The following is a 27,914-nucleotide window of genomic DNA, read 5'->3' as shown; positions in this document are numbered from 1 at the left end:
AAGGTGGGTCCCGTCGTGCGAGCCGCTCCCGGCGCGGAGGGAGGCGTGCGAGGGCAGCCAGAGGAGGCAGGGGGTGGCTGCTCTGCTCTCTCTCTGCTCTCTCTCTGCTCTGCTCTGCTCTCCTCTCCCGGCGGGGCTCTCCGGGACGGGCCCCACGGGGGGCACTGAGCCACCGCGCCCTGCGGGCTCCGAGGGCTGAGCCAGGTACGGCTGCCCTTGTAGCTCTTGGGTGTGAATGGTGTAACCCAAACCTCGTCAGGTTTGCTCTGTTGTTTGAGTTCCTGTGCCTGTTGAAACAAATGTGCTGTTCTGGTACGTTTATACTATGTTGGTGTGGCCTCATATTAAATACTGTGTCCAGTTTTGGGAACCGCAATGTAAGAAGGATATAAAGCTACTAGAGTGTCCAAAAGAGGGCAAGGAAGATGGTGAAGGACCTTGAGGGGAAGCTGTATATGGAGCAGCTGAGGTCACTTGGTCTGTTCAGCCTGGAAAAGAGGAGACTGAGGGGAGACCTCATTGTCTTCACGAGGAGGTCTTCAACATCCTCATGAGGGGAGGAGGAGGGGCAGGCACTGATCTCTTATCTGTGGTGTTCAGTGACAGGACCCAAGGGAATGGCCTGAAGCTGTGTCAGGGGAGGTTTAGGTTGGATATTAGGAAAAGGTTCTTCACCCAGAGGGTGGTTGGGCACTGGAACAGGCTCCCCAGGGAAGTGGTCGTAACATCAAGCCTGACAGAGCTCAAGAAGCATTTGGACAACGTTCTCAGGTACACATTGTGACTCTTGGAGATGGTCATGTGCGGGGCCAGGAGTTGGATTAGATGATGTTTTCAACTCAGAATATTCTGTGATTCTGACAGAATGGTGGTTTGTAAAGGAAATGGCCAGCTAGAGTAATCTGTGGGGACAATTACTAAATGAGCAGCCCCCCTCCACACCTCAGTGAGCGAGATCCCCTTGGGTGAGCTGGCCTGTACCACGGCAGGACCTTCCCTTCCGTCAGAGTTCTCACCTACCTGCATGGTGAATGTCCCTGGCTGCCCACAGACCTGCCTTGCACAATAGTGCTCTGACGCTGAGGGATAATTTTGGCTTCCTCATCAACTTTCAGGTCAGTTGGTTTTGTATTTGTACATCAACCTTCAGTAGCAGAAGTCAGATAACATTGGAAAACTATATGTTCCAGCTTCTCATAACAGGTACTAACCTACTTTTTGAGGTCTTATCACCAGGTCAGATATACTGAATTTTGCACTTGCAATCTTAATTTGAGGAACAGACTGCACACTGGAATAGATTGTCCAGAGAGGTTGTGGAGCCTCCCCCACTGCAGATACTCAGGAACTGACTGGACACAATCCTATGCCATGTGCTCTAGGATGGCCCTGCTCGAGCAGGGAGGTTGGACCAGGTGACCCACTGTGGTCCCTTACAACCTCACCCATTCTATAATTGTAGAGGCCACTTCCTCTTTTAGGAGGGCAAGATGAAAATCTGTTGCTCCGTGTTGTTGTTGAGGGAAGATGAGTAGTGTTTGTTAGTATGCCACTTGTCAGCTCAATGTAAGGATAGCTAAGCTAATTTTCACTAATGTTAAGGAATTTAATGTGTTCTTCTAAGGCTGAATCAGTAGCTGGGAGAAAATCTCATGGATTTATTTGTGTCAAGGACCATGAATTCTGCTATAGAATTATGTTGCATGATACACCAGTCAGGAAACAAATGTAATGTTATTTTGAGTAGCAGTTGATTTGCATGTCTCAGCTTCAGTTGTCAGTAGGTGTGGATAATACGTTTTGTCATTATCATGAGAAGTAAATGGAGAAGTAGTCTTCCATAAAATAGGGAAAATGAAATAGCAAGTTCTTTAACTCATTGCTCAGGAGACATTTTTCCAGGTTCTCCATCCTGCTGAGTCAATAACACTGAAGTCCAAACATGTTGGTGACAAAATTTCTTTCTGTCAAGTCAAACAAAAAATAAGTACTGCCCTTACTTCTGGTGGGACATAAGAGAGGGATATGAAGTGGGAATTTCCCAGTGAACTCAGAAGGCTGGTCTGTGAGTGTAAATTTTATGTGCTCTAAATAGATGTGCTGTGTTATAGTTCACACAGGAATTGAAGTTACCTTGAAAAGACTTGACATGTTTGACTGCTGAGAGTCCGAGTGTTTGGACTACAAGAACCATGATAGGTTTCAGTTTAAAGTAAGGGTCATCAACCTTCTCCCAGGTTCAGGTACCCTCCCAGCTGTGTTTCTGCAAAACTACGGCCTGATATAACTAGAAAGTTTAATAGAGAATTATGGGGCTTCTCCTTTGCTTTCCCTTTCTAATGGTCACCTTGTGGGAAAGTGCTGATGTAGGGATGTCCTTTGCACCCAGTTAATTTACAGCCAACAGCACGAAAATGAAACTGAAAGTTTTGTTAGCACTTCTGAGAAATGCTGATTGCTTACTATAATCTAGCTTTTCATACCCAGAGAAGAAACTAAGAGCATAAAAAGGGAGTGAAGAAAATGCACAGGTCAGGAGATTGACATGGTCAATAGAGATAATGTTTGACCCCTGTTAGAGAAAAAACATTCTGTTACTTAGACTTGACACAGGCACTGACTATCAAGACACTGGTAGGCTTAGAACAGTGGGCAGAAATGTATGTGTCCAAGAACTTTTGCTGTGGAAAACTTGGAGGGGGAAATGAGAGAATCTAAAATTTGGGCTTTGGGACCCCACAAGAATATTTAAATACTTAAATTCACCTTGTGGATCCAGCTTGTTAAAGGTTTGAATACTTCTCAGTACACTCAGTTTCATTTTTATCTTTCACCGCAACCCAGGGGCTGTTAGGAGAACCAAGTAGTTATGCTGGGCAAAACAAGAAGATTCCCCTTCATGTTTGTTACTTCTTGCCTCTCTTCCTCTGTTTCACAGTTTCCTGGCAGTGCTTTTTACTGATTTGCAGGTGTTCCACTTGTGTGTTTATGCTTTACTACATTACTCTACAACATTTGGATTACTTTATGGAACTAGAAGCTTAAAGGTTTCAAGATAGCAAGAGTTATTGCATGGTTCTATTTCTTGAAAAGAGATAAGATTGCTATTTTAAGGTTGGGAAAAGTACATGAGCTTTTAAAGCAGATGAAAGTATTACTGATCAATAGCAAAGGTTGGCAGTGGAGAATGGAGCCCTCATTTTGGATTTCAATTCTTTTGCTTTGAGATACAGAGCTCAGAGCTAGAGTCACTGAAGTCTTAGCTCTTCTTATGAACTCAAGTATTGTACTACCGTACAAATTAATTATCTCATTTGTCTCCCCAACCATAAAGCAAAATAACAGTATTCACTCCTTACTAATGTTATGTGCCTAGACAACAGTTCATATAGTTTTTGAGGAGTGTAATACCATTCTGTAGACAAAAATGAAACTTTCTAGGCCTTCCCTTACTGTGGTCATTCTGTTGTGTTTATCTTTGATAGCATTAATATGAAGCTCTTGTACTTCCAAAACAGTGTAGAGATATTTAATATTAAAATAAGCATCATAGCAGGGCTGGGTGTTGATTTTGGAATATTGACTACTCCCAGTTAATTAATGAATTACATGCAACAAAACCAGAATCAAAGGCAGTGATGAGTACAGGATATATTAAAATTAAAATTGACTTGCAAACAGAAATTGATACTGATTTGACTATGTGTAATTGCTTCAGGAGAAATGAAGAGAAAATGGCAAGAAAGACTGAAGAAAGTGGAAGAACGAGCATCTCACTATGAAAGAAACCCTCTTCCTACGGTTTATAGACCAAGACTGTCCAAACCCTCTATGCCATCCTCTATTTGGAAAATATTTTCTCGACAGGCTGAAGCTTTTAATTATGTAAAAACCTGCAAAGAGGTATATTATATGTTAGGCAAATGTCTCTACTCTTTTATATACTTTCAAGATTGAACACCATTTAAAATTGCTGTGGGCAGTCTTTATCAGTTTGCAAGATCTTTTTCCTCCCAATCCTGAAACAGCAAGGTCATGTTGCACTGGTGGTATCTTTAAGAAGTGCTAGTTCTGTTCTAACATACAAGTTCATATGTGGTGTTAACTTCAAACAGTAGAAGTACTTTTTGGTAACATTGTAGTGATAAATTTGTTCTTCTCAAGATGAACAAGCTGTCAGGGTGGGCTGGAGAATGTGAAGGTAGTGAGAATTGAGTAGGAAGAAAGAGGAGGAAAAAATGAGGAAGAAAAAGATAAAGAAGAGGCAGAGACTAAATACAAACAATACAACTCTCCAGTGGCATCTGAGCAGCAGGTTCAGATGATTAGAAGTGATCAGCCAAGTAAATATTGTGTGAAAGGTATCCTCTGTTTTCAGTTTAATACTTTTCAAATTGATGGCTATTTTTAAATAAAGTATTGTGTTTTTCTCCACGCTGTTTCAGGTATTTAATCCTGGCAGCCTGTTTTCCAAAATGGGTTCTCATTGGCTTGGCAGTAGTTTTTTTTCTGTTTTCTTCTCAAATTTCCATTCTTGGTTCTAAACAACATAATGTCTGAAGAATATTTGCCATGAAGCTTGTACTGTCCTTCATGTCCATGAGGCTGCTCCTTTCAGGACATTGTTCCTCCTCCCTTCAGATGCACTTGCCACTGATCAGAAAAACCAAGAGTTTACAGAGAAAACAGTTTACATTAATGCACAGCAAAGAAAAGCTTCAAAGTTTTATCCATGTAACTGAAATCAGAATGACGTTCTAAATTAAAACTAGATGCTACTGAGCTTGGAAAAGGATAAGAGATCTGCTTATAGTTCTCTAGTATTTACTAGCCTTTAGTTGATGCCAAGTAGGAACTTCTGAAGATTTAAACTGGTTCTTTGAATAAAACTTCAATGTTTTTATTTAAAAAGGATGTTCATGTGTTTGCTTTGGAAAAGAACACACAGAATGGACAGAGATTTTACCTTGTGACAACGTATAAAGAGCTCTGGTTTTATTACACGTGAGTATTTGAGAAGGTATCCTGTATGTTACTAAAAGATAGTGCTATACTGGGTATCCTACCTAGTAAGAGCTGTCACTGGATAGGTATTCCGAGGAGCCAGCTTCTGCTCTGAGTAGCACAGAGCTGTAATGGTTGCCTGAGGTTTCATCTTGGCAATGGGAAAAGCTTTCATAAGGACAAAACAGTATATTCTATAGCAGGTTTCAACTTTCTTTTGAGTAGCAGGTTGCCACTATTTCCTGTGAATTAAGGACTCTGTCTGTTGAACTGAAATTTATTAGCAGTAGATTTGCTTTTGCTGTCAGCTTTCCTCAGGGGATCGTACCAACACGTGACAAAGCCATACTTCTCTGACTAGTCATACAGCAGTTTCAGTGGGCGTTAATGCAGATGTCTGGTACCTGATTTATGGGTTTGCATTTGCATGATGTAGTTCCAAGTATTGACAATTTGGTCATGTGCTGAACTTTTCCCCCCATTTGTTTCTTTTACAATAAAACATTTGGCTATGAAGTAAAAGAAATCGGAGTCAATTTTTATACAAAAAGCCTGATTTTTTTCTCAAATTGAAAATGAGATTATTTTAAAATTTAGTTTAAAAAACTCTATGTAGTTTCTTTGTTTGTGCTAAAGATATATGAGTGATAAGTTCTTTACTGTAGTTTTCATAGTTCCTTGAATTCTCAACAACATTTCTGTATGTATTGTAAGACTGGGGCAGGGTGGGGGGTATGGAGAGGAGAATACTTTACAAAATTAAATTCTACGCCAGACAAATAATCTTTGTTGATATTTGATGCTGATGTTACTTACACATTTTTCAAAGCATTATAGGGCTACTATATATAGTAGCCTATATATATGTAGTATACTATATATACTACATTTTTTAATATGGGTGGTTGATTGCAGAATCAAATATGTGGGACGTTGTTTGCAACTGATAAGCATGTTTATCACACTCATAATGTTTATCATGAGAGGTTGTGATTATTTTTTTTTCCTTAGCAAAGGTTACAAAACAAGTCTTACGCATTGCTATGAAGTAATTCCCGAAAAAGATGCTTGCAAACTTTATTTTGATTTGGAGTTTTACAAACCAGCGAATCCTGGTGCAGATGGCAAGAGTATGGTCATGAAGTTAATTGAGGTAAACTGGAGCAAAGTCATGTTGTAGATGAATTAGTTGTTAATTTAATATGAAACCAAAGTATTTACCACTTTATCTTGATTATGCTATAGTAAAATTAAAAGAATTGTAGACCCAGTGGGTATTTTTAATTAAGTAAAAATACTGTTTTAATTAAAGCAAGGGTTTAATCAAAGTGAGAGACAAAAAATATATTTGAGAGACAAAAATAAAGAATGATGGCTGTTGGACCTTTTTTATTCATGGTAGGTTTACTGACATGGTAAGTTTACTTTTGAAGATTGTTTTTTGTGCTCTGCCACTTCAAAGCTGTAAGGAATGTTTAGGTACTCTTTAAAGTGGCATCAGTAAAAGTTCCATTCATATATACCTCAGTTCATTCCCTTTGCCTGATGGTGCAGTCATAGGCATAGTCATAGTCAAGGCTTAGATGAATCCCTCCTGAAGGTTTCTTTAGATGACAGTTCATTGTAGTTTAGTTAAATTATGATGTAGAGAGCATCATGTGACTGCATTTACCAATTTGGTACTTAAATACCTTTGCTAATTATCAATTGTATTAATGAGCGCAGTTTCCATTTTATTGCAAACATTTTTGGAAAATGAGCTCTCTGCAAGTGCAATATGGCATTCATATGTTTTTAGAAGAATATCTTCTGTTTTAATAAAATCTCATCATGAGTGGATGTCTGTTTGTGAGACTTCTGTCACCTACATGTCTCTAGTTAGAAATGAACATAAGTAAGATTATTGAGGTCATTCCTTCATAAAGAGCCCTTAATTCAGAGAGAATCTGAAGGCATTTATCCATTATTATCTGAAATGTAGTGATTCCTCAGGTTAAGAAAAGGACTTTGGATTTGCTGAATGGGGGATCTGAGCTGCTAAAACTCAAAGCTTCCAGATCTTTAGGTTCTGAGTTCCAGTCCTAAATATGAGTAATCACTAGCTTAGCATATAGAAGATTTTTTTAGAGCTAATTTAGAGTGAAATAAGTTTTCTGCTTAGTTATTGTTCATGGAGTCATACCAATGAATTAGCTAAACCGTAACTCTGAATTGGCTCACCACTCCTTTATAGCATGACAGCCTCCATTTCCACTCCTGGTGAGCCTGCATTACCAACATTGTCACTGTGGGTGTGAACTGCTTTGTGGTGGAAAACAACCTGCAGGGTAAAGCCACCTAACTAGACTTTGACCTGTGAAACTCAAAGTCTCCTTAGCTTATCACTGTTAAAGTGTTAAGTGACTTGCATATTTAAGGAAACACAGTCTACATCAAACTTGGTTAAAATTTGATATGGGTTAGTTTGAATTAAATTAATTGTATGCTCAAAATGAGGGGACAAAAAAGACCTTGGAAAAAATGTAGAATGTGAATTTGTGTTAGGTTTTATAGATACGACTACTAAAAATGCTAGAGTAGAATAACATAATTTGTGTTTATAATTTCAGCTTGTCAGCCAAAAATTAAAAGAACTTTATGATGTAAATTGCTCATCAAAAGATGTCTTGAACTTGGATTCCAGTACTGATGAAAAGTTTAGTCGGCACTTAATATTTCTACCCCAAAACACTGTATTTAAGGATAATACTCATGTTGGTAAGTGTGTTCTTTTCTCTTATACCTAGAAATAAAAGGTGAGGTTTTGACTTTGTACAGTGCCATCTCACATTTGACTGTTTATTTTAATGGAATTAATTATATGTGGAAACAAATATGTATTCCCAGCAGAAATTACTGTATATTTCATTAAGCCTTGTTTTTTCTCATCTTCTACTTTCTTTTCCTATGATTAGCATGTGTGTTTGCAGAAATGTAACTTTTTTTGTGCCTGTATGTTTTATTTACAAAAATACAGATTTCTATGAAACTGGCAAGTCTATGACTCCTTAATTTTCAGGTTAATGTCAGTCATAACAATTAAAGCTATTGTTATTTGCTCTAAATACAGTTAATTTCTGCTCAGCACAGGGTCAAAAAGGCAGGACAAAGATGATTTCAAGCCACCTGTGCATAAACATGATAAGGAGAAAGCTGAAAGCAATTTTAATTGTTGATGTAAGTTGGGATTTCTTGGATATGGCAACTCCAATACAGAGAATTGCCAGTTTAGGGTTGTTTTGACTAATTTGTGTGTTCCAGTAATCCTGTAATGAATTATGAGGATAATGATGATCTTGATGCTTGATATGCTGAGTCATTCTGCTGATATATAGCATGGAAAGAACAGTATTTCATATTCATTGATGTTCCCCAGGGAAGCTTCATCCAACAACTGCAGAATCATCCTTGCCAATATTCCTTCCACTTCATAGGTTTTTTTTCCCACATCTGTATTTATACTATTCTCTTGTTTTCTCCCTAGAACTAATTTGGCCTAAAATGAATGGTTTTTATTTGTCTGTCTTTGGTTACCATCTAGCAGAGCCTGGAGGTACAATGGGAGTTGAATTACAATACTGGGAGTTTGAAAACTCATTATAAAATACTTTTGTGAAAGTGAAAGCAATGTGTTGTTGGAGTAAGCTTTGGTCAAGCTCTTACATCAGTAAATACACCATGAAGTTGCAAGTAAATGCTTCAATCATTCTGAAAGTGAAATTAGGGAAAGCAGTAGTGAGGGGGACAATCACAACCTTTTCAGAATCTTAACTGAGCTTGTTAATATTTAGGGTTTTTTTTTTTTAAGACGTTTAGTACAATTTCTTGTGAGGTGTTGTTTTCTCAGTTACTGACCAGAACCATTTTATACAGTGGGCAGGTTGAAAGATTTCTCTTTAAAAATCCAGAAGGGCTAAAAAGACCCTGAACTTCAACCACTTCCGTCTTGGTTGTTTTGAAAAATGTTTGCACAGGAACTCGGTCAGTTCTTTTTTGACTCATAGATGACATTACTTGCTTTTGGACTTTTTTGGTTGCTTTTAAGGTAACTTTGTGAGGACCATTTTGCAGCCTGCCATAAGATTAATGGAGAGTAAGGCTGCTGTGATTCCAACAGAAGAAGCAGGGCATGTTTTCCAGTGTTCTGCAGGAGTTGGATTAGATGGTTCTCTTCCAAACCTCACAGCTGTTGAAGATGCTTCTAAAGACTGGCCAGCCATTGCTCACAAAACAGAGGATGTGGAAATGTCACACCAGGGAGAAAATTTGGATTTTTCTTTCCTAATAGTAAATGATAAAGAAGGCAACAACCAACTTTTTGTGGATCTAGGTAAATATAAGTGTTTTTAAAGCTCTCTGGGATGCAACAAAGGTTAAGAATGAGATAGATGTTCCTTAATCTTTGATTACAAAGAGTAAGAACAGTGGTGTTCTTACCGTTGTCCCTATGGTGAGACTTCAAATACATGCTGAAACTGGGATCATTACTACATTTAATTATTTTATTCTGAAGTTGAAAGTAATTCTTGCCACACAATACTAATTTTGTTTTTCCCCTTAAGGGCTTAGTGCTCCCATTTGGATTAAAAGAGGATGGCATATATTGCATTTGTGTTATTTCAGTTGAATTAGAAGCTGCTTAATAATAGAACAAGTCTTAGAGGCATGGCTTTCTGTATTTTACATGTATGAATTGAGCTTTCTTTTCCTGTTTGGAATGGCAGTTGTTATGTTTCTATGATGGAATAATAGAAATTTGGGGTTGGGTATTTCATGGTGCAGCTGGGCTTAGCCTGTTCATGGTATTAGAGTGTTACAAAACTCCAGGAGCACAACACCTGTAGTCAAACTAGAGTTTGAAAGTTCCAGCCTTTTTCAACTCCCTATCTGTTTTTGCTGCTTTTGCCTTGTGTCAGGGAAATGAAAGTAGCTTAGCCCGCTTTTGCACAGGACTTTACCTTGGGTTTTTTCCTCAGACTCTTCTGAAGAACCCCCATTCCTTCAAATTCTTCTCATGGAATTCAGGATCACTTTTATTGTGGGCCTCTTCAGTATGTCTGATCTACTGAAATGTAATCCCAAACTTGGCTACAGTAGGCTTCTCTGTTACTGAGTCAGAAAGATTACTTTCACTTAATGTTCAAAATTCTTTCAAGCATATTTGTGAATGGAAATTAAAAACAGTTTGTTACCTGTCTCACCTTTTGAGAATTTGATGTTAGTTCCCCAAAATTACCCATCCTCAATATTTATGTTATACGCATTACCTCAAAATTGGAAAGCTAAAGCTAAAATTGCTGAAATACTGAATTATATCATGAGGCTGCAGTGACAGAAAGCTTTGTGATGTTCATCTTGTATGGGCTCTGTAAGTCCTTTTCTCTTCATGAAAATCAAATGCAACCTGCAAATAAAACTCACCTTCTCAATCAATTATTAGATAGTTTATTCAATGTTAAGATATATGTTCATTTTTTAGTTGTTTGTTTTTGAGATTGGAAATGAGACTGGATATATGCCTCAGAAAAGCTGTGAAGCAGTCTACAGAAAACAGAAAGGTTGATTAAGTTGTTCCTGGTTAAAATAACAGTGCAGCTTTTTGGGCTCAGTTGTATTTTGCGGAGATATTACGAAAGCACCAATTAGAATGATTAAAATGCCTGTGTAGAGATGTGGAGCACTTGTCTTAACTCTTCTGTAACATAAAAGTGTAAATGTGTGCGTGATCTTGTTTTGTTGCATTTCTTCTGTGGGATGTGAGCCAGGTAGTAACAGTTTCTGTCCATTCATTAGACTCTTAGCTGGGCCTAAGGAAGATTGTTTTATTTACAAGTGCTCAATATCTTAAATCCTAGCCAGCACTACTATGTTAAAAAATATCTGTTTTCCTGTAGGAGTTTATACAAGGAACAGAAATTTCCGGATGTATAAGTCATCAAAAGCAGGAAAAAATGTGATTCTGAAGATAGCAGAGGATAATAATTTTATCCCCAACTGTGAAAAGGATGTTTCCTTGGAAGAAGCATATTTTCTTTCCTCTTTAATCTGCAACATTGGGTAATTACTTAATTTTAGTCAAATTTACAATATTTTTAAATACATATTTTAATGATAATTCTCCTGCAGCAGTTACAGATAACTATTGTGAATGAGCAATTATTCCATTAACATTGTTACAGTGTAATTTAGGAGTTCCTAGTAGAATTTCTTGGTTTTGAAGAAAAATTTCTTGGGAGTCCTGTTCTTCTGTTAAACCTGCCTTCAAACATGATATGGCTTCTGAATTACGCCTCATTTCTCTATACACACTCAAAATGCCAAAACATAACCATTGTTAAGTTCGGTCAGCTTCTGTGTTGTTCTGGAAGCAAAGCTTACAGACTTCTAGTCAGTTAAACATGAGAAGTCTGAATATTTTTCAAAGTAGGATAAGAAATAAAAGGGATTTCTGTCCGTGTTTTCTTGCATACCGGATTTCCCATTTGGTACAGACACCTCCTTAGGTTGGGTACTCATACGGACAATCATCAAGGTTTCTGTATCTAATCTAAACCTCTGATATGTCATACCCTATCTCAAGAAGATCCTAACTATTGCTGTAGCAGAAAGAAGGTTAAAATGGTATCATATTTTTATTGAAAACATGTCTCTGTTCTGACTTCAGGTTTTATATCCTGAAATGTTCATTATCCAGAACTGATGCCAATAAACCATGTAGTGTATTCAGGTCATAGACATCAGCTGAATCTGCCATAAATATGGATGAGAAATTCTGCCGTCTTGAATTTAGGCTTCTGTGATCATCTGGCTTCCAGTTAGCAATATGGCAAGGAAAAGCAGTTCATTGTAGAGAAAAAAAAAAATGGAAACCTTTCAAAGGGTGTATTTGCATAAATACTACATCTAGAGCACATCCTGCTGTGGGAATGTGGACCAGCAGTCATTAAATGGCCGGGTCCTGGGACTTTGGCCAGGAACCAAATGTTGCTGTTGTGGATGAGGAACCCCTGTCCTGTGGTGGGAGTCAGGGAAACTGCCAAAGCCAGACGGAAAGTGCACCAGGGACAGGGAAAGGTGCACAGCAAATCGCGGGCTAAGCAAGATTGGCAGGGACCTCTGGAGGTCTCCTGGCCCACCCCTGAGCCCAGTGCTGTGTCATGTTGTGCCATCCTGTGGCATGTTACAGTGAGTTACGCTGTACTGTGTTATGCTGTAAGAATCATACATTTTCCTTTGCATTCTCTCCTTTCTTCAGAGCGAGTGATGACATAAAAGTTCTGTCATCTGGCTTTTCGGAGAAGGAGAGAAAAATGTCTGCTTTTTTAAACAGTAAAACTACCAGAGGAAGCAGAGGTACCTCAAGCCTTTTCTACTGCATAGAAAAAAAAATACTCTTAGCTTAGATATTCTGTGACTTGTGACCTGATAGCTTCTAGGAGGGTCCTTCTTCAGCTGCCTTTCTGCAGAAGGCAGAGCACATCTGCACTGAAGGATGCTCTGCAGCACCTGAATGCCACTGACCCTCCCCTCCTGTACCCACTGCTGTCTTGCTTTGTCTCAGCTCCCTCTGCACCTTGGGGGTGGGGGTAGTAGCCCTTTAAAGATCTACAAGAAACTAACAAGGAATTTATCCCTGGTTTTATTTAAGGGTGTGATGTGATTCAGGTACATTTTATGCCTATGGTCTATATAATGTGTGTTACAATGATGCATCACAGTGGCAAACCCTCTAACGGTGTGTGTTTGTGGCCTTTGGTTTAACAGATCCCATGGAAGGTTACCAGGGTTCACCATATCCAGAAATCGATAATTTTGTTCATTCTTTGGTTAATAAAGATGGGCTGCAAGGAGGTAAAGAGGCCACCTTACTATTTACAAATTAGTCTACTGCAGCACTGTTTCTAAAGAATTTAAAGAATTAATTTTGTTTTTCCTCAGGGATACGACAGTGGAGTTACTTCTCTCTCAAAGAACTAATTATTTATGATATTTCTGGTTACCGTTGGTGTGAAAATATTGGAAGAGCTCACAAAAGTAACAACATAATGTATGTTCTTTAACTATTCAGTTTAAAACAGCTTTATTTATTTTCCTGTTCAACTGTTACTCTCAAAAAATGCTGAGAAAACTCTTATGAATAGAATCAGCAACTGTTACCATTTCTGCTGTCTTGCTCTGTGGGGATACAATGTTTCAATTACCCCCTCCCCCCCCACCCAAAGAAACGATTTATCCTCCTCCAAGTTTACTTTGTGATAACTGGACCTTTATTTCTTATAGTTCTATGACATAATATTCATGGTATTTAAAATATGGGCCCAAAGATGCTAACATAAAATTCAGAGTATGTTAAAGCTATTAAGCAGTACTATGCTTTGATACTTCCCAGCTAGGAAGCTGAAAAATAAGAAAGCAAGTAGACCTCTTTTGAATTAATTTACAGTGCATCTGAAACTACATTCTTAGGTTATTAAAATGACTCTCTCATTTGAGCCGAGAACTGCCATTTTAGAATGGTAATTCCTGTAACATGAATCAAGATGAGTTTTGCTAGTGACTCTACAAGGCCTCAGATTTCCTCTAGTTTTAGCAAAATAAGTGATGGAAAGTCAGGTTTTTAGATTATGTTAGAATTACAGTATACAATTAGTATAAGTATTTTAACTTAAAAATAATTTTATGTAAGATTTAAAACCACTGAAACATAAGGAATGTGTTTTTGTGTGTTTTTTATTCAAAAAACCCCACACCTAGATGAACTTGCTGTTTCTCAAGTCAGTTGCTTGAAGTTTGGTATTTCTAAAACACAGCTGAAAAAGCTGGGTGGCCTAATCAGCTGACAGAAAATAGTGATTTTATTTGGCTTTTATAATGCAATCATCTGTAACAGCAGCAGCAACAAAGTCTTATCTTACAGATAAGTCCCATATGCTAATCTTAATTTGATGTAATGAAGCTTAACGTAATGAAGTTGACTAAATTTCACTTTCAGATGTTAGTCTTAAAAATTATTTCTTTTAACTTAAGAAACCTGAAGTTTACTAAAAATCATACAAAACAAGTGTGGAGTAAGTCTGCCAAGAGTATGAAAGCAATGTGCATAGCTGAGGACAAACAAAACCTGTTCATTTAGAGTTTCCTACTGTATGAATTCACTTCATTTATGACTGTTACTAAAAAACTAAATAATTTCATTCTTAGGATTCTGGTAGATCTAAAGAATGAAGTCTGGTATCAAAAGTGTCACGATCCTGTCTGCAGAGAACAAAACTTCAAATCACAAAGTAAGTAGCCTGTGATCTCAATTATATTTAATACTTTTTCTAATGTTAACTTTAATTAATGCCTTTTATTTGATTTAGGTTTTCCATTACCGCCTGGGATATGCCTCCCATCTCTTTTCAAAGAGGTACGTTTTTGTCCTATTGAGATGCTCAAGCTCTTGTGAGTATCTGGAAGTCCTTGGATATTCCCACTAACATCCCACTCTGCTGGGAGAGCTCCACTCACTGTTACAGTGATACAGAAGAGGTCCCCAGAGCAGCTGTGCTGGTGTAGTAGCTCCATATATTCATTTTTAAGTTCTCCAGCAGTGCTAAGTTACTGGAATTGCCTAACTTCACCTGGGACTAAAGACTTTCTTCTGTTCTGATGTGAACAGCAGTTCCCAACTTCTAAGCCACAAGGCCGCTCCAGGTGCAGAACAGACAAACTGCCCAAGTCTAGCTCTGCTGTGCATGTCTGACTTCATGCTGGGCAAGGTAAAATAGAACTGGTTCTGGAACACGTGAGTCAGCCAGAGTCAAATATAAGTCAGTGACCCTCAGTTCTGAAATTCATTTATCTCCATTTTAGTGTATTAAAACAGCACATTTCCCCAAACAGAATATTTCAACTGACCTGATGCTGCACATAGACTCTACACCCTGAACATACGAGTTTTTGCACTGCTTAGGCAATAAGAATTGGAATTTTTGCAACATTTAAATTTAAATTTACAGCTCTAAATGTCACACAGCAGAATGGCATGTGAAGCTCTCTCAGGCAGCTCATCAATAGCTATTAGTGTTGTTTCATAGAAAGTGTCATTTAACTATTTTCAGGTCCTGACAGTATTTTTGAACAGACACTGAAGTTGGTCTTAATCTTGTATTATTTTATGAAGCTGTATTCAAGAGGCTACTTGTATGGTGCTAGACAAACAACATCCTTATTTTGTTATGCATGTTCTACTCCTATTAAAATAGGCTTCCACAGGTTAATGTGGGTATCCATGAACATGCTGGAAAATCTTGTCCTGTTGGCCAGCTTTCTGCAGTATCCATTCTGTGTGACAGCACAAGCTTCACACTTGCAGAGCAGTTAAAGGTATGAAGAGTATTTTCATATGAAGTAAGTAGTGTTCTTGTTTCTCAAAGGAAGAAGAGTCCACGCGCATGGATGACAGGGGCCACACAGAAGGAAAAGTAAATCCACATTCTAATGCGTCAGACTTGTCAAAAAGCTCAGTAGCTCCAGAGAACAGCTGGACTCAAGACCTCCTGTTGTCAGACAGCGAGTGGGAAAACACAAGCGATGATGCCTGTTTCCTAGAAGCTGCTGAAGACGTGGAACTAGCTGAAGCTGCAGATGATAGTCTGAATTATGCCATGGAAGAAATCTCGGATGAAGTTCTTTTGGAAGCTTTAAGGAGAGAAGATACCTACACTAAAGAAGGCAGCTGAGCCCAGGCCTGGCCAGCAATGAATGACACTTGTGTGTCATGTGCTGATGTGAAAGGTCCTGGGGGGTAGTTCACAAGCACCACTCTAGAGCTGTAAGACAAAGAATGGAGTGCCTGGGTGAACTTCAATAGGCGTGAGGAGATCATGGAAGATTACGTGGGGGCTGAAGAGCATTGGACTAAGAAAATAAACGTCATGAATGCTGCTCCAAGCTTAGCACTTTTAACGCTCTTTGCGGTACAGTTTCTGTTTTGTTAGTTGTATGTCCAAGTTTTATTGAGAAGCCAACAAAACAGACTTCTTCATTTCCATAAACAGGATGAAATAATATATTTCAAATGCAGATTTAATAAAAAGATTTGTCTATTTATCTTTGTTCAACTAAAGTCTGTGTTCTCTTTACGAATATATTCAAGATTACTTTAATAGCACAAGATTAACACCCAACATTGTTCAGAGTACAGAAAAGTTTTATTACATGTACTGGGATTGCTATTTCCTTTCATTGATATTCTGAGACTATATGACAGTAGAAAGATACAATCTTAAGTAATTGACTTCTTTTAAAGACTGAAACAAAATAAGAGTAACAATGATTAAACAAGTCTTAAAAAGACACTTAATTTTTCTTTGATCTCTGCTCTTTTTGTACAGCCAGAGCCTCTTCCAGTTTCATATTGATATTCTCAAAGTGCCTTTCTGCTCCTAGAATTCTCCGAGACTCCACCAGAAGTGCAGGGAGGCTGGAAGTTCCATACTGTTGATAAGGAAATAAAATTGCAAGGCAATGTTTTTAACTCTTGGAAAGATCACTTACATATCAGTATTTATTCCTCCTCCATCTAAAGTGGCGCAACATGACTTTTAAAAGTGAACAACAGCCAAAATCAGAGCGTCTTCTGAAATTGAGGATATCCCTTACATGTGGCAGGTGTGTAAGCCTTATCCACAGAAAATACCATGCCAGGTCCTGGGTACAATGGGAATGAGTTCTAAGGCTACATGAGAAGTTACTCTGGTCACAAAATCCAGCACTGTTCTTAGCATTAAATATCTTACATGGAAGTGCCAGAGCTTTCCCTGCTTTTGAACAATAACAACAGAAAAAATTTATTACTTCTGTCTCACTGTTAATCTTCAACTTCTATAAAAAAGTTACAACTAAGGACAACTGTTGCATTTCTATGTCCTTTGCATTCCTGGACCCCGAGAGCAAGGCAGCAGAATCCTCTCTGAAATACTTCATCTTCTAACATGAGACCAAAAAAACGAGTGAGATGCTACAGTACAGTTCAGCAGTGATTCTCAAGTTGCTTCCACAAAGACAATTAACAAAATATTGCTACTTAAGAGATGTTAAATACATTTCATAAATTAAAATAAAAACACTAATAAAACTGAAACACATGCAGAGTATGTACTTACTACCACTTTTGCTTTTGGGTTTTCTTCTCTATAATCCAAACAGTCTTGCTGTAGCTCCTTTAAATCAGTAATTAATTCAATTGTTTGCCTCAAGGAAGATTTCCTTTCCTGTACCTCAGCATATTCTCTTTGTAGTTGTGTCAGTTGTGGTTCAGCTCTGAAAAAAGATCAAGACTTTGATGCTTGCATCTGCATATTTATTTCATTAATAACTATGACCCTATTTCCTCTGAAGGAGTTCTTAAAGGTTGGTCAGAGATACAAAACACAGGTACTATAGGGTAGTGTTTAACTAGAACAAGCATATTACTTAAACAGGGGCGTGAGTCCAAATCCACCAGAAAGACCCAAACCTCTCTTTTGAGTCTGACAGTGTAGCCACTCCTTCTTAAGCATGTGAGTTTTTCTAGTGTAGTTTCTTAAATACAAGGTGTTCTGCTTCTGCACACCCCTGCCTGCAAGCTCAGTTGCTCAAGCTATGCTGAAGCCTATTCAGGATCTACAACCTACCTACACCTCTGCTAAATAAGCTGGAGTGCTCGATCCTTTGAAGCAGCACTCCAAAAACTAAGCACCAACAGTGATTTTCATCCAACAGGGTTGCTGAAAAAAAGGTTTCTTAACATGATCAAAGGATTAAAACACAACATCTAAAAAAGTGTAGGCAGCTTTCAGTCTGTGAGGGGGCTCAAACCATTGAGGGATGACTTCAAATAGTTCTCTGGGCAAAGTTTGTCAACAGTACTACAAAGAAAAATGCCTCTCATGGCTATAGAGAAAAGGTTTTTATGCTGTTTTTGTGGATCCAAGTCCACAGTTCCCTACAGAGTTACCTTACAGGGTGTATGTTAAATGCAGCTTCAGTATAAAGCTTGTCACTAGCAACCCGAGGGATTTGGGGAAGTCTAATGGTTCTTCCAAAGAACATAATTCCTGTGGTGTGTATCTAAATGACACTTAAGATTAATGCCAAGTTAGAGAAGGGGAATTGTGTGGGCACAGGAGAAGGAAGCAAACCATGTACTAACCATGTACCCCTGCCAAACTGCAGAGGCGAAATACAATCTCCCACCTCAAAACCAAAAAAGTCCTCTGTATTAACTTTGTAAATTTATGATCCAGCACCTTTGCAATTCAAATCATAACACTGGTGTTCTCCCAATGAACATATGGCATGAAACACCCTCCAGTAACTAATTAGCTAAGAGAACTTGCAAGAATGACCATCTAGGCAACTGAAGTATGTAAAGGAGAGGTTCTCATGAGCTTTTATAAAAACAAAAAGCAAGACAGCAGTAGTTTCATCAAAATAAAAGGAAAGAACAGAAAAAGTTACTTTCCCTTCCGAGTTACAAGATATCAGACTCCTTAAGTTCTTCAGGCTATTATTGTTGATCATTAGAAACACACCCAATTAGCTCTTCTCTGAGTTGCACCAGTTGCTGGCTTTTCTTTTTGATGTTTATTATTGCCTGAAACAAACAGTGAACAAAGTCTGTGAAACAGTTACTAAAACTTCAAAGGCAAACAACTCAAATTTCATTGCCTTTTTTTTATCTGAGGTTTTATACAGATTCTCATGGTGGAAGATTCTAAGATACCAGACCTGATAAACTGCCATATTTTTAAACACTTTAAAGCTGTTTAAAATGTCAAACTCTAATCTCCATCCAAAATTTCTCTCAAGAAACACTGGATTTACAACCATACAAAAGGAGTTTGTGACATTTTGATTTCAAATATTATCAACTCTAGGAGGTTTTAGTTTTAAAAATGCAAATTAATACAAATGTATGTTCAGGATGATTGGCATAACTAAGTAAGCTTTCTTTGCTAAAACATACAGTTAAAAAAAAAAACCACCCAAAACTGATCATAAAATTAAATTTAGCAACCAAAAATTTTATCGAATGCTAGGAGTGTATTAAGATTTTCATTTTACATGCAGAGCAGCTTACCCTATCACCTCAAGTCAAGAAGACTTTAGCATATTAACTGCTACTTCTCAGGATAAGCTTTATGTTGACTTTATTTGTTAAAGCTATTTTGTCATTGAAAATTTTGCAGAAGATGTTAATTTGGGCAAAAATCCAGACAGTGCCTAAGCTGCTCTTAAATCTCTCCTCTGTAGGGCATTCACCTCTCCCTGATGAAACCACTGCAGTGTTTTTCTTCCCTTACACTAGTGCCTCCTCCTGTCAACATTTCTGCTGCATTTTCAGTGAATTACTTCTTACTCTGAATGAAGAGAGGAACTGTCTTCCTCTGAACAAAGACTCTGCATCTATTTAGGGAATGCAATTGCCTGAGACTTCCCTTCTTTAAATTAAGCAATCCAATTCTATCCTCACAGGTTGCTATCTTTGCTACTCTCCTAAATTTTATATTCATTTATGTTTCTTTAAGGTTAGCTCCCATGATTTAACTGGCTCTCCAGAGGCCTCACCATTATTCATTAAAAAAACCCAAACCAAAAAGCCAAAAGAGTAATTGACATGGGTAGGTCTTACCCATCCCAATGTGCATTCCTTCTTTTTACACCGTACAGCAGAATACATATGGAGTTTGCAATCCACCACATTTACTCAGAGCTTTTCCAAAAAACCTCTGGTGGTTCCCTAACCTCTATTTGTGCAGTTGATTCTGAGTACAGCACACCTTTTTTGCCAATTATTTTATTTCTTCCAGTCAAGTTCTTGACATTCCAATGCCCACAACGGTATGCCGTACAATGTAGTGATATGTATGTATTTACCTTAGCATTCTTTTTCTTCATGTTCTTTAATTCCTGGACTCCTGCTATCTACAGAGAAGAAGAATTACAGATTGACTATGGATCTTGAGTTCATCACTGTCCTCCTAAAAACATGGCTGCAAGAATTACTTTGGAATAACATAAAAAGCTATTTAAAAAGCCAACCCTGGTTCAAAGGGACATCACCGGTTGTGTATTGGTTCTTTCCTCTCTCCTCATGCCAGAGGAAAACTGTTGCACAAAAGGAGTTAGTCCAAGTAATACTCCTTGTACCAATTACTGTAATACTACCTACCTTAATTTTTCTGTATCTTTATATGGATGTATAAATCTGGTAATTCTAACACTTGTTACTTCTAATGAACCACTCAGAACTATAGCTTTAATACTTGCCCATTGTACTTGGCACAACTCCTGCAAAGTTCTGAGTTCATTTTACTCATCATAATCATCTTAACCTTTGCAGCCCATAAGCTTATCACAGCATCACAGGATGGCTCAGGTTGTAAGGGACCACAATGGGTCTTCTGGTCCAACCTCCCTGCTGGAGCAGGGTCATCCTAGAGCACATGGCACAGGATTGTGTCCAGATGGTTCTGGAATATCTTAGTTATGTTCAAAATGTTAATTTAAAAAAGCATGATTTTCCCTGGACTATGTTAGAGGCCTTACTCAGAATTCACTGAGACAGCACAAAAATGAAATCATCAACCTTTTAAAACCCTAGTCGTCCATGAGCTTTTAAACAGTGTCTGACATAGCTGTATGCTCATTTAAATTACGCAGTTCACCTGTTTTACTACATAATGATTTAGATATGACAAACACTTCAGGATTACTGGATGCTTCCCTATTCTCAGAAGGTGACAATTTTGCAAAGTACTTGCATGACAGCAGTGTTGTGTCTAGAGGCAATTCTTGTGAAGGCCTGCACAGAGGCAGCCAATCATAACCTGCACACAACAAATTGTGTTTTCATGTCACTTATACTGACAAGAGATTGGAAACTTTTACAGCTTGTAAAATGAATGTGTAAAGGGCAATATAAAACCATAGGTACTTTGACCACAAAATTGATTTTATTTCTGTTGTACTTACAAGATCAGTGATTTGGTCCTTGAAAGCAGAAGAGAAGTCACTGATAGCCTTTCTGCAAATGTCTGATTCAATGCTTTGTCTGGAGAAGTCAGAGGGACAAAACACAACCCATTTGGTTTAGTAAAGGGGAAATCTCATCCAAAATCCTTCCTTTGAGTAACAAACCCCAAAGGTAAGCAGCTAGACAACTGCAGATCTTTCATATACTAGCAATAGCTTCATTTCTACCTTGAAAAGTATCACCTGAGATATGCTGTTCATGTTTGGAAAAATATCAAATCCTGGAGACCATGTCAAGATCACATGTGAAAAAACATTTTTATCATAGAAACTTAATAATCATTACCATCAGAACGTAACCATGCAATACTGATTCCCTGAAGGACAGCCCATTAGCAAAAACACAGGGATTTCTTTTTAAAACTTTGAATATCCAGTCATGGGAAAGCAGAATATTTACCTGTAATTTGCTGCTATCTTCTCAACTTTGGCCAGAACAACATCCAGTTCTGTAATATCTCCAGCAGATCTCTTCAGGTCTTTGGGACACCAAACCTGTAGAGAATGTGGGCTATCCACTGGAACAGCAGAATAAACATAAGCATTGCACAATTCAGGTACACACTGTAAAACAAGAGAAGAACTCTTGTGCCCACCATCAAAATAACCATCTAAAAGTTATAAATATTTTAACATGAAATTTGGGAAGAGGGATATGTAAATTATTTCATCTGTCTTTGGCTGAGCAACTATGATAGATTTATCTGGGAACACCTTAGAACTGGGATGATCAATGATATGTAACTTAATTCTTATTCTTTATTGATTCAAGCAAGCCCAGGAACACATCAGTAAACTAAGTAATACACTACACAGTGCACCATAAACATGATTTTTTGTGTTAAAAAACTATTAGCCTGAATTTGCAACTTGCATTACTCAAAGACTCATGAGCTTTTATATTTGTATACATTCTTCTATTAACACCATGTATGCTTCAAAAACCCACTCTACACAAATACATTTCTTTAAACTTTGCAATAGTATTATTAACCAATTCCACTAGAAGTTAAACCATGTTTCTTCACACACTCCCCAATGTAAATCTAGTACTAAAACATGATCAGGTTCTGTTCAAAGGAAGCAAGATGGCACAAGAGAGTTTTTCCCTATTAAAAAATGCTACTGTCGTGAAGCTCCCTGTCTCAAAGGTCTTTACAGTGACAGCTGCACCTGCAGTGCAGGCAGGGACATTCCAAGTTCTACCCCACAGCTGCTGCTCCAGGCTTCCGCACCAAGGAATGTACTGACACCTCCTACAGCTTCACAGCTGTGGTTTCCAGGCTTCCCTCCAAAGGGAACCAGGCTGCCTTACAGGTATAACGCACACCTATACTTTACCCCTCCAGGGAAGGAATAGGCAAATCCAGGGATGCAAACCATGGGGACCAAATGGGGGTCCATACCAACACTGAAACTAAAACTTCCCATTTCTAGAAGCACTAACTATGTTGCTACATTCCAGAAATGAACACTGTCGAAAAACTTTGATGTTGAATGAAGAAAAGCTATATATGGAAGTTCTGAAAAGTCTACTTTACCAGAAGGATCTGATGTGTTCTCCTCTGAAGGCTGCTTCTTTTTTGTCTGGAATTGAGTAGTATTCAGAGTCTTCTGCAGTATGAAAAGCAGATTAACTTCCAGAATAAACCCTAGGTTTACTCATCTAAACACCTGAGAGATGGCAATTAGGCAGAATACAGAAGGCATTTCCTGACTGAAGCATCAGTAACCTATCCTTCAGCCTGCTTCACCAGTCCCAGCCCAGTGGTCACCCTGCTGCGGGACAGCAGCTGCCTGACTGCACTGGCCACCGACCTGTCAGCCACTGGCCCTGCAGCAGGGCTGGAGACATCCTAAGGAGCTGAAGGACCCTCAGTTCCACACAGTCATTGCCCAGGATTAACATTTCTCTGATCACCAGTGCTTGCTCACCTTCCTTCTCACCTGCGTTCTGTCCCAACCCTTTCTCTACTTTGACTGCTTTGTGACACCAACAGCACTTCTGCAAGAGTGCTGCAGGCATCCAGCCTACTGATGAAAGACTCTGTACTGAGTGTACAATCCCAATAAATGTCAATACATAAAAAACTCTTGTTCCAACTGCTGCACATCTGCTTTTATCATAGGTTACTTTCTTGAGCCTGCAGACAGTTGTCTCCCCTGTATGTCTGGCACCTAAGTGGGCCAAAAGCATTTTACACTAATTGTGGAGTAAGTGTGGCGAAACACTCATTCAAAACTGAATGGCTTTTCATTCTAACACATATTCAAAATTAATTTTATCAATATTATTTTTCCCATAAGTCTGTTTTGCTTCAATACCAAACAAGTACAAAGGATTCCTATTGCATCTAGTCTGCCATTCCTTGAGAACATATATTTTAGGTACGAAGAATATATTTGAAAAAAGGAAAGAACATAGTCCCAAATGAGCAAGACAATAGGCTACAGGACCCAGGAGCACCTGGCTATTATATTCCTTGTTGATAGGAAGACTTGTAGCTTTAAGCATTTCACTTGGCCATCCCACAGGAACACTCTGAGGATTGATTATTTTGGATACAATTCAGTACTAAGGCAGTACTAAGAAACAAACGGAAGGTCCTCCTCTCCCCCCCCCCCCCCACCACTCCCCGGGAGACAGGGCAACGAATTTTTGAAAGAAATGAACTAAAATTAAATTGACTGATAATACTCATGCAACTTTTTCTGTACCACAGCCTCCTTAAGGGGTTCCACTCCAGCATCAGCCGTGTTGAATTTCCGAACATCACCATTGGAAGGCTTTGAGTGACGCCGTTTTTTACTGGGAGAAGAAAAACACACACTACTACCCTCTGAGAAAGAATGATCTTCAACCATATGCACACCAAAACCTTGTGTTTTGGGGAGCATTCTGTACAGCTATGTCTCATACGAGTTCTATTAAAGTAAATTTGATTTAACAGATGAGAAATATACTAAAATTTGAATTAAAATATTTTTTAAATAATTTTCTTTGTTCCATATAATTTAACTAGAACGTTTTTCCCTTTTAAACTAAAAATCTAGAGATTAAATTAAATGCTGACAATTTTATTTTTTTTCCACCAGACCTTCTGTCTGCATTTTGCCTTTGTGGTGCCGAAACACAACTGAGTGATGCGTTTTGTGACTGTTCCTCTCCATAAGCATCCACAGCAGTACTGTGCAAAGGGTGATCTATAAAGAACAGAAAATAAACCACATGAACACCTCTCCCATCTGTTAAGGAAAAGAGCACTGCCTGCCATTAAGAATTTAGTTAGAATATTTGTGGTTTGCTAACTAACAAAAAGGAAGTTCTCGTTACAAGTATTATTTGAGGATTATGAAAAAATATACAGTGAAAAGTTTCATAGTTTCTGTACCCATTCACCTGCTATTTCTTTACAAACCCAAACCAAAGGTAGCTCAGCATGTATTCATGGCATAGAGCAAGCAAAATGCTTGGTACAGTTTGTTTCAAGTCTCTCTTTGCTATGGCAGATGTAAAACTTCTACACATTTAAATAACTACTTTCTTTTTTTTTTAATATAAATTTTAAGCTGCTTTAGTAGATGCTATAAGAAGGCAATTATTGCTGCTAAAGAATATTTCTAAGTGTAGAATTCTTGAAGGTAGCTACCAAAATAGATTAGAACCCTCAGAAATTCAAGGTTTTAGCATGTCTTCCATAGTGCAAATTTCTCTTTTCAAGCCAAAACACTTTTGTGTTAGTTTACATTACTGTCAGAGGGAACTCTTTTTATAGTCTACATACATAACACAGAAATAAGGAAAAGTGTTTTTCATTTTGCAGCCTTGCCTTATAAACAACCCTTTTGCTTAATTGTTTTTTATAACTCATTTTCAATGCTGTTCCTAGTAGCCACATTTATATTTCCACAATTTTCTCAGAGTAATAACTATTACAGTTGAGAAACAGCTCTTAACATCTTCTCTACAGCTTCTAATTACACTGGTTTTCAAAAAACCCCAAACATATATATACAGATAGATATAAGAGGACTCCACACAGGAGCATCTACTCCATCTAAATTGATTCTCTTCCTGTGTATTGAGGCTTCATTACACAAGTCCAATACAAAGCATGGAAGTGGTTTTAATCCTTCACCAAAAATTGTACAGTTTGATGTTATTTTTTTAAGTAACATTGAAAATGGCAGGATGACATCCCTGAGAATGTCCAAGTTTGCTGCCATGAATACTCGTACAATGGCAAAAATGTCACTTCATAATTTGTGTAATTTAATACAGAATAAGTTAAGATATTGAACTTTGGTTTTTAACGGTAAGTTCTTACACAACTGCAATATTATAATATGTGAAATTCTACCATTCAGACTATAAAGGTGGAATAGCCAGTATTCTTCCACTAACTTTTATTTGCACATACTACAGCATTATTCTTGTTACTTCCTAAATTATGGAAAATAACACAAAGTCCCGTCTGTCTCTCCTATCCATTACTTTCTCTTGCAAAGAACCAAAACCTTTTCCTAGGTAAGCACTGAAGTATTTTGCCCATGTGGTTGGTTGTGAAAAGCATACCTTAAATGACATTCAAGTTAATACTAACCAAAGGAATCATCAAGCTCCTCAAGTTGATTTGTTCCTGCTACCTTCAATATCCTTGAGACATCTGGTTCCTCAAGAGGAACCGATTTCCAACGAAGACTGGAGTTGGCTTTGTGCTCCTGGACGGGTATGAAGTTAAGAACCAGTTTATCCAGCTTTTCTGAGTGTACAACAGCTTAAACATGACAATGACTTTCAAGAACATTTGACTAGAAGTACATTTAACCAGAACCATATTGACTCCTGAGCTATGGCATAACGATTTGAAGCACATTTTTTCCTCAGGCTATGGGCTTTTTCCCCTATGAGAAGTGATGGTATAAAACATGTATATTCTGCTATTTGATATTGTATTCTACTGCAAGCTTTGTCTTATTTCATAAAAGTGTACAAGCCTAGAAATCTTATAACACTCTAATACTTGCTTTCTAAGATCTGTAGTCTTTTTCTTTTCAGGCTTGAAAATATTTCTTCTTTCATTCTATATGACATAAATTTTCATCCTTGTCCAATTCAATTACTTGCACTTTAAGAAACTGAAAAGCTATAGTGTAACTTCTTATACAAAAGTGGGATTTATAAATCAAGGATTAGAGAGACACTTCTGTAAAGCAGAAGGGTAAGTGAGAATGACACTAGTTTACAAAACAGTTGTGTGCCATTCACACCACGTGTGAGTGACTTTCCTCACTAATTTCTGTGCATACCTCTAGGGTGAATTATAACCAGAAAAGACCGACTTCTGAAGCTTTTAAATTTTACCAGTGCTTAGCATTGCCCCAGCATTTCTGTTATGGTACCAAATATACACATCAACTACTTTCCCTATAAATCTTCTTTTATGAGACTGTTTTTAAACTTTCGCCTTTTAAACTTTTGTCAATGGTCCATTTTGTACCACTCCTAAATGGAAAAAAGAAAACCCCACGCCAGCACCCCAAGCCGGCCCCAGCAGGGACTGCACAGCAGTTGCCAGTGCAAAGCAAGCCCTGCATTAAGCCCCGTGCATCCACCTCCAGAGACAATGCCCTGACTGCACACTAGCACAACACGGAGTCACAGAGTATCCTGCACTGGAAGGGACCCACAAGGATCATCAAGGCCCTGCAAAGGACACCCCAAGAGTCACACCATGTGCCCGAGAGCATTGTCCAAACAATCCTTGAACTTCGTCAGGCTGGTGCTGTGACCACTTCCCTGGGGAGCCTGTTCCAGTGCCCAGCCACCCTCTGGGTGAAGAGCCGTTCTCTAATATCCAACCTAAACCTCCCCGGCACAGCTTTCATGCCGCTTCCTTTGGTCCTGTCACTGGTCACCAGACAGAGGAGATCAGTGTCTGCCCCTGCAATTCCCCTGGTGAGGAAGCTGAGACCACGATGAGGTCTCCCCTCAGTCTCCAGCCGAACAGACCAAGTGACCTCAGCCACTCCTCACACGACTTCCCCTCAAGGCCTTTCACCGCCTTCCTTGCTCTCCTTTGAACGCTCTCTACAAAAACAAAACACTGGCTATTTGAAGGCTGCCCAACCTAGCAAAACTTACCTTTAGCTTAGAGCTGGTATGACTCTTCTTTATTTTCTTCTTTGAGGACATTTCACTGTTTATTATATGCTGCTGAATACAAAACCGAGGATAAAGTCAGTGAAAATTTGTCCCCGATACAAAATCAGCTTGCTGTGTGTGTACCTGGGAGAGAACGGGAAATCTTCGTTACTTCAAACTATTCTTTGTTACTTCAAGCTATTACGCTCAGCTCACTTCAAAAGCAGTAAAACTCACTTCCTTCGCCGAGACCGATGTAGAGGTTATATATTTATGTACGGATGGAGGGCTGCACATAGCACGTATCAGCGAGCCGGGCACACGAAAAAGACAAAGCGCGACGCTGCAGCTCCCGCCTGCACCCTCGCTCCGCTGGCGCAGCTCCTCTCCCGCGGGAGCCCCGGGCCCCCCGCCCGGCCCCTCAGGGCAGCCTCCCGCGCCTTTGGAAGCGCGCGCGCCGCCGGCGGGAAGGAAGGGGAGGCGCGGGGCGGAGCCGCCGGGCCGGAAAGGGAAGCGGGACAGCGCCGGGAGAGCGCCGCCCCGGCCGGAGGCAATGCAGTGTTCGGAGGAATTTATAATTACTCTGATTAGAAAAGCAAACCACAAAAACTTCCCCTTTTCTTCTCCCCTCCCTTTTCCTGAACTGACGCTGTGCATCTGGAAA

General features: G+C 38.7%; 2 protein-coding genes across 4 annotated transcripts; one reads left to right on the top strand and one right to left on the bottom strand.

Moving 5' to 3' along the window:
• The first annotated feature begins 16 nt into the window (after window positions 1-16).
• PRIMPOL (primase and DNA directed polymerase) lies at window positions 17-16,137 on the top strand. Of its 2 annotated transcripts, XM_008641470.2 has the most exons (13): window positions 17-204; window positions 3,719-3,903; window positions 4,913-5,004; window positions 6,016-6,157; window positions 7,614-7,761; window positions 9,089-9,373; window positions 10,938-11,100; window positions 12,299-12,396; window positions 12,808-12,894; window positions 12,982-13,090; window positions 14,245-14,327; window positions 14,406-14,452; window positions 15,462-16,137. In XM_008641470.2, the coding sequence occupies exons 2-13, from the start codon at window positions 3,724-3,726 to the stop codon at window positions 15,765-15,767; spliced, it is 1,740 nt and encodes a 579-aa protein (XP_008639692.1). In that variant the 5' UTR covers window positions 17-204; window positions 3,719-3,723; the 3' UTR covers window positions 15,768-16,137. The 2 variants fall into 2 exon arrangements, with proteins under 2 accessions (XP_008639692.1, XP_017599814.1); XM_017744325.1 differs by lacking the exons at window positions 17-204; window positions 3,719-3,903 and having other exon boundaries at window positions 4,918-5,004; window positions 6,021-6,157.
• On the bottom strand, window positions 15,768-27,753 carry CENPU (centromere protein U). 2 transcript variants are annotated; one of them, XM_017744327.1, is made up of 12 exons: window positions 27,488-27,753; window positions 27,251-27,394; window positions 25,710-25,827; window positions 24,204-24,309; window positions 23,824-23,914; window positions 22,647-22,719; window positions 21,506-21,623; window positions 21,046-21,124; window positions 19,948-19,995; window positions 18,603-18,664; window positions 17,193-17,349; window positions 15,768-15,857 (listed from the first exon to the last, which is right to left on the bottom strand). In XM_017744327.1, exons 2-12 carry the CDS (start codon window positions 27,299-27,301, stop codon window positions 15,852-15,854), a joined length of 909 nt encoding a protein of 302 aa, XP_017599816.1. In that variant the 5' UTR covers window positions 27,302-27,394; window positions 27,488-27,753; the 3' UTR covers window positions 15,768-15,851. The 2 variants fall into 2 exon arrangements, with proteins under 2 accessions (XP_017599816.1, XP_017599815.1); XM_017744326.1 differs by lacking the exon at window positions 15,768-15,857 and adding an exon at window positions 16,217-16,524 and having other exon boundaries at window positions 27,488-27,746.
• Window positions 27,754-27,914: the final 161 nt, after the last annotated feature.

The sequence above is a fragment of the Corvus brachyrhynchos genome, unplaced genomic scaffold (genome assembly GCF_000691975.1).
Source record: "Corvus brachyrhynchos isolate BGI_N302 unplaced genomic scaffold, ASM69197v1 scaffold17, whole genome shotgun sequence".
NCBI classification, from domain to species: Eukaryota; Metazoa; Chordata; class Aves; order Passeriformes; family Corvidae; genus Corvus; species Corvus brachyrhynchos.
Note: the sequence above shows the minus strand (reverse complement) of the source record. Positions and strands in the feature narration are given on the sequence as shown.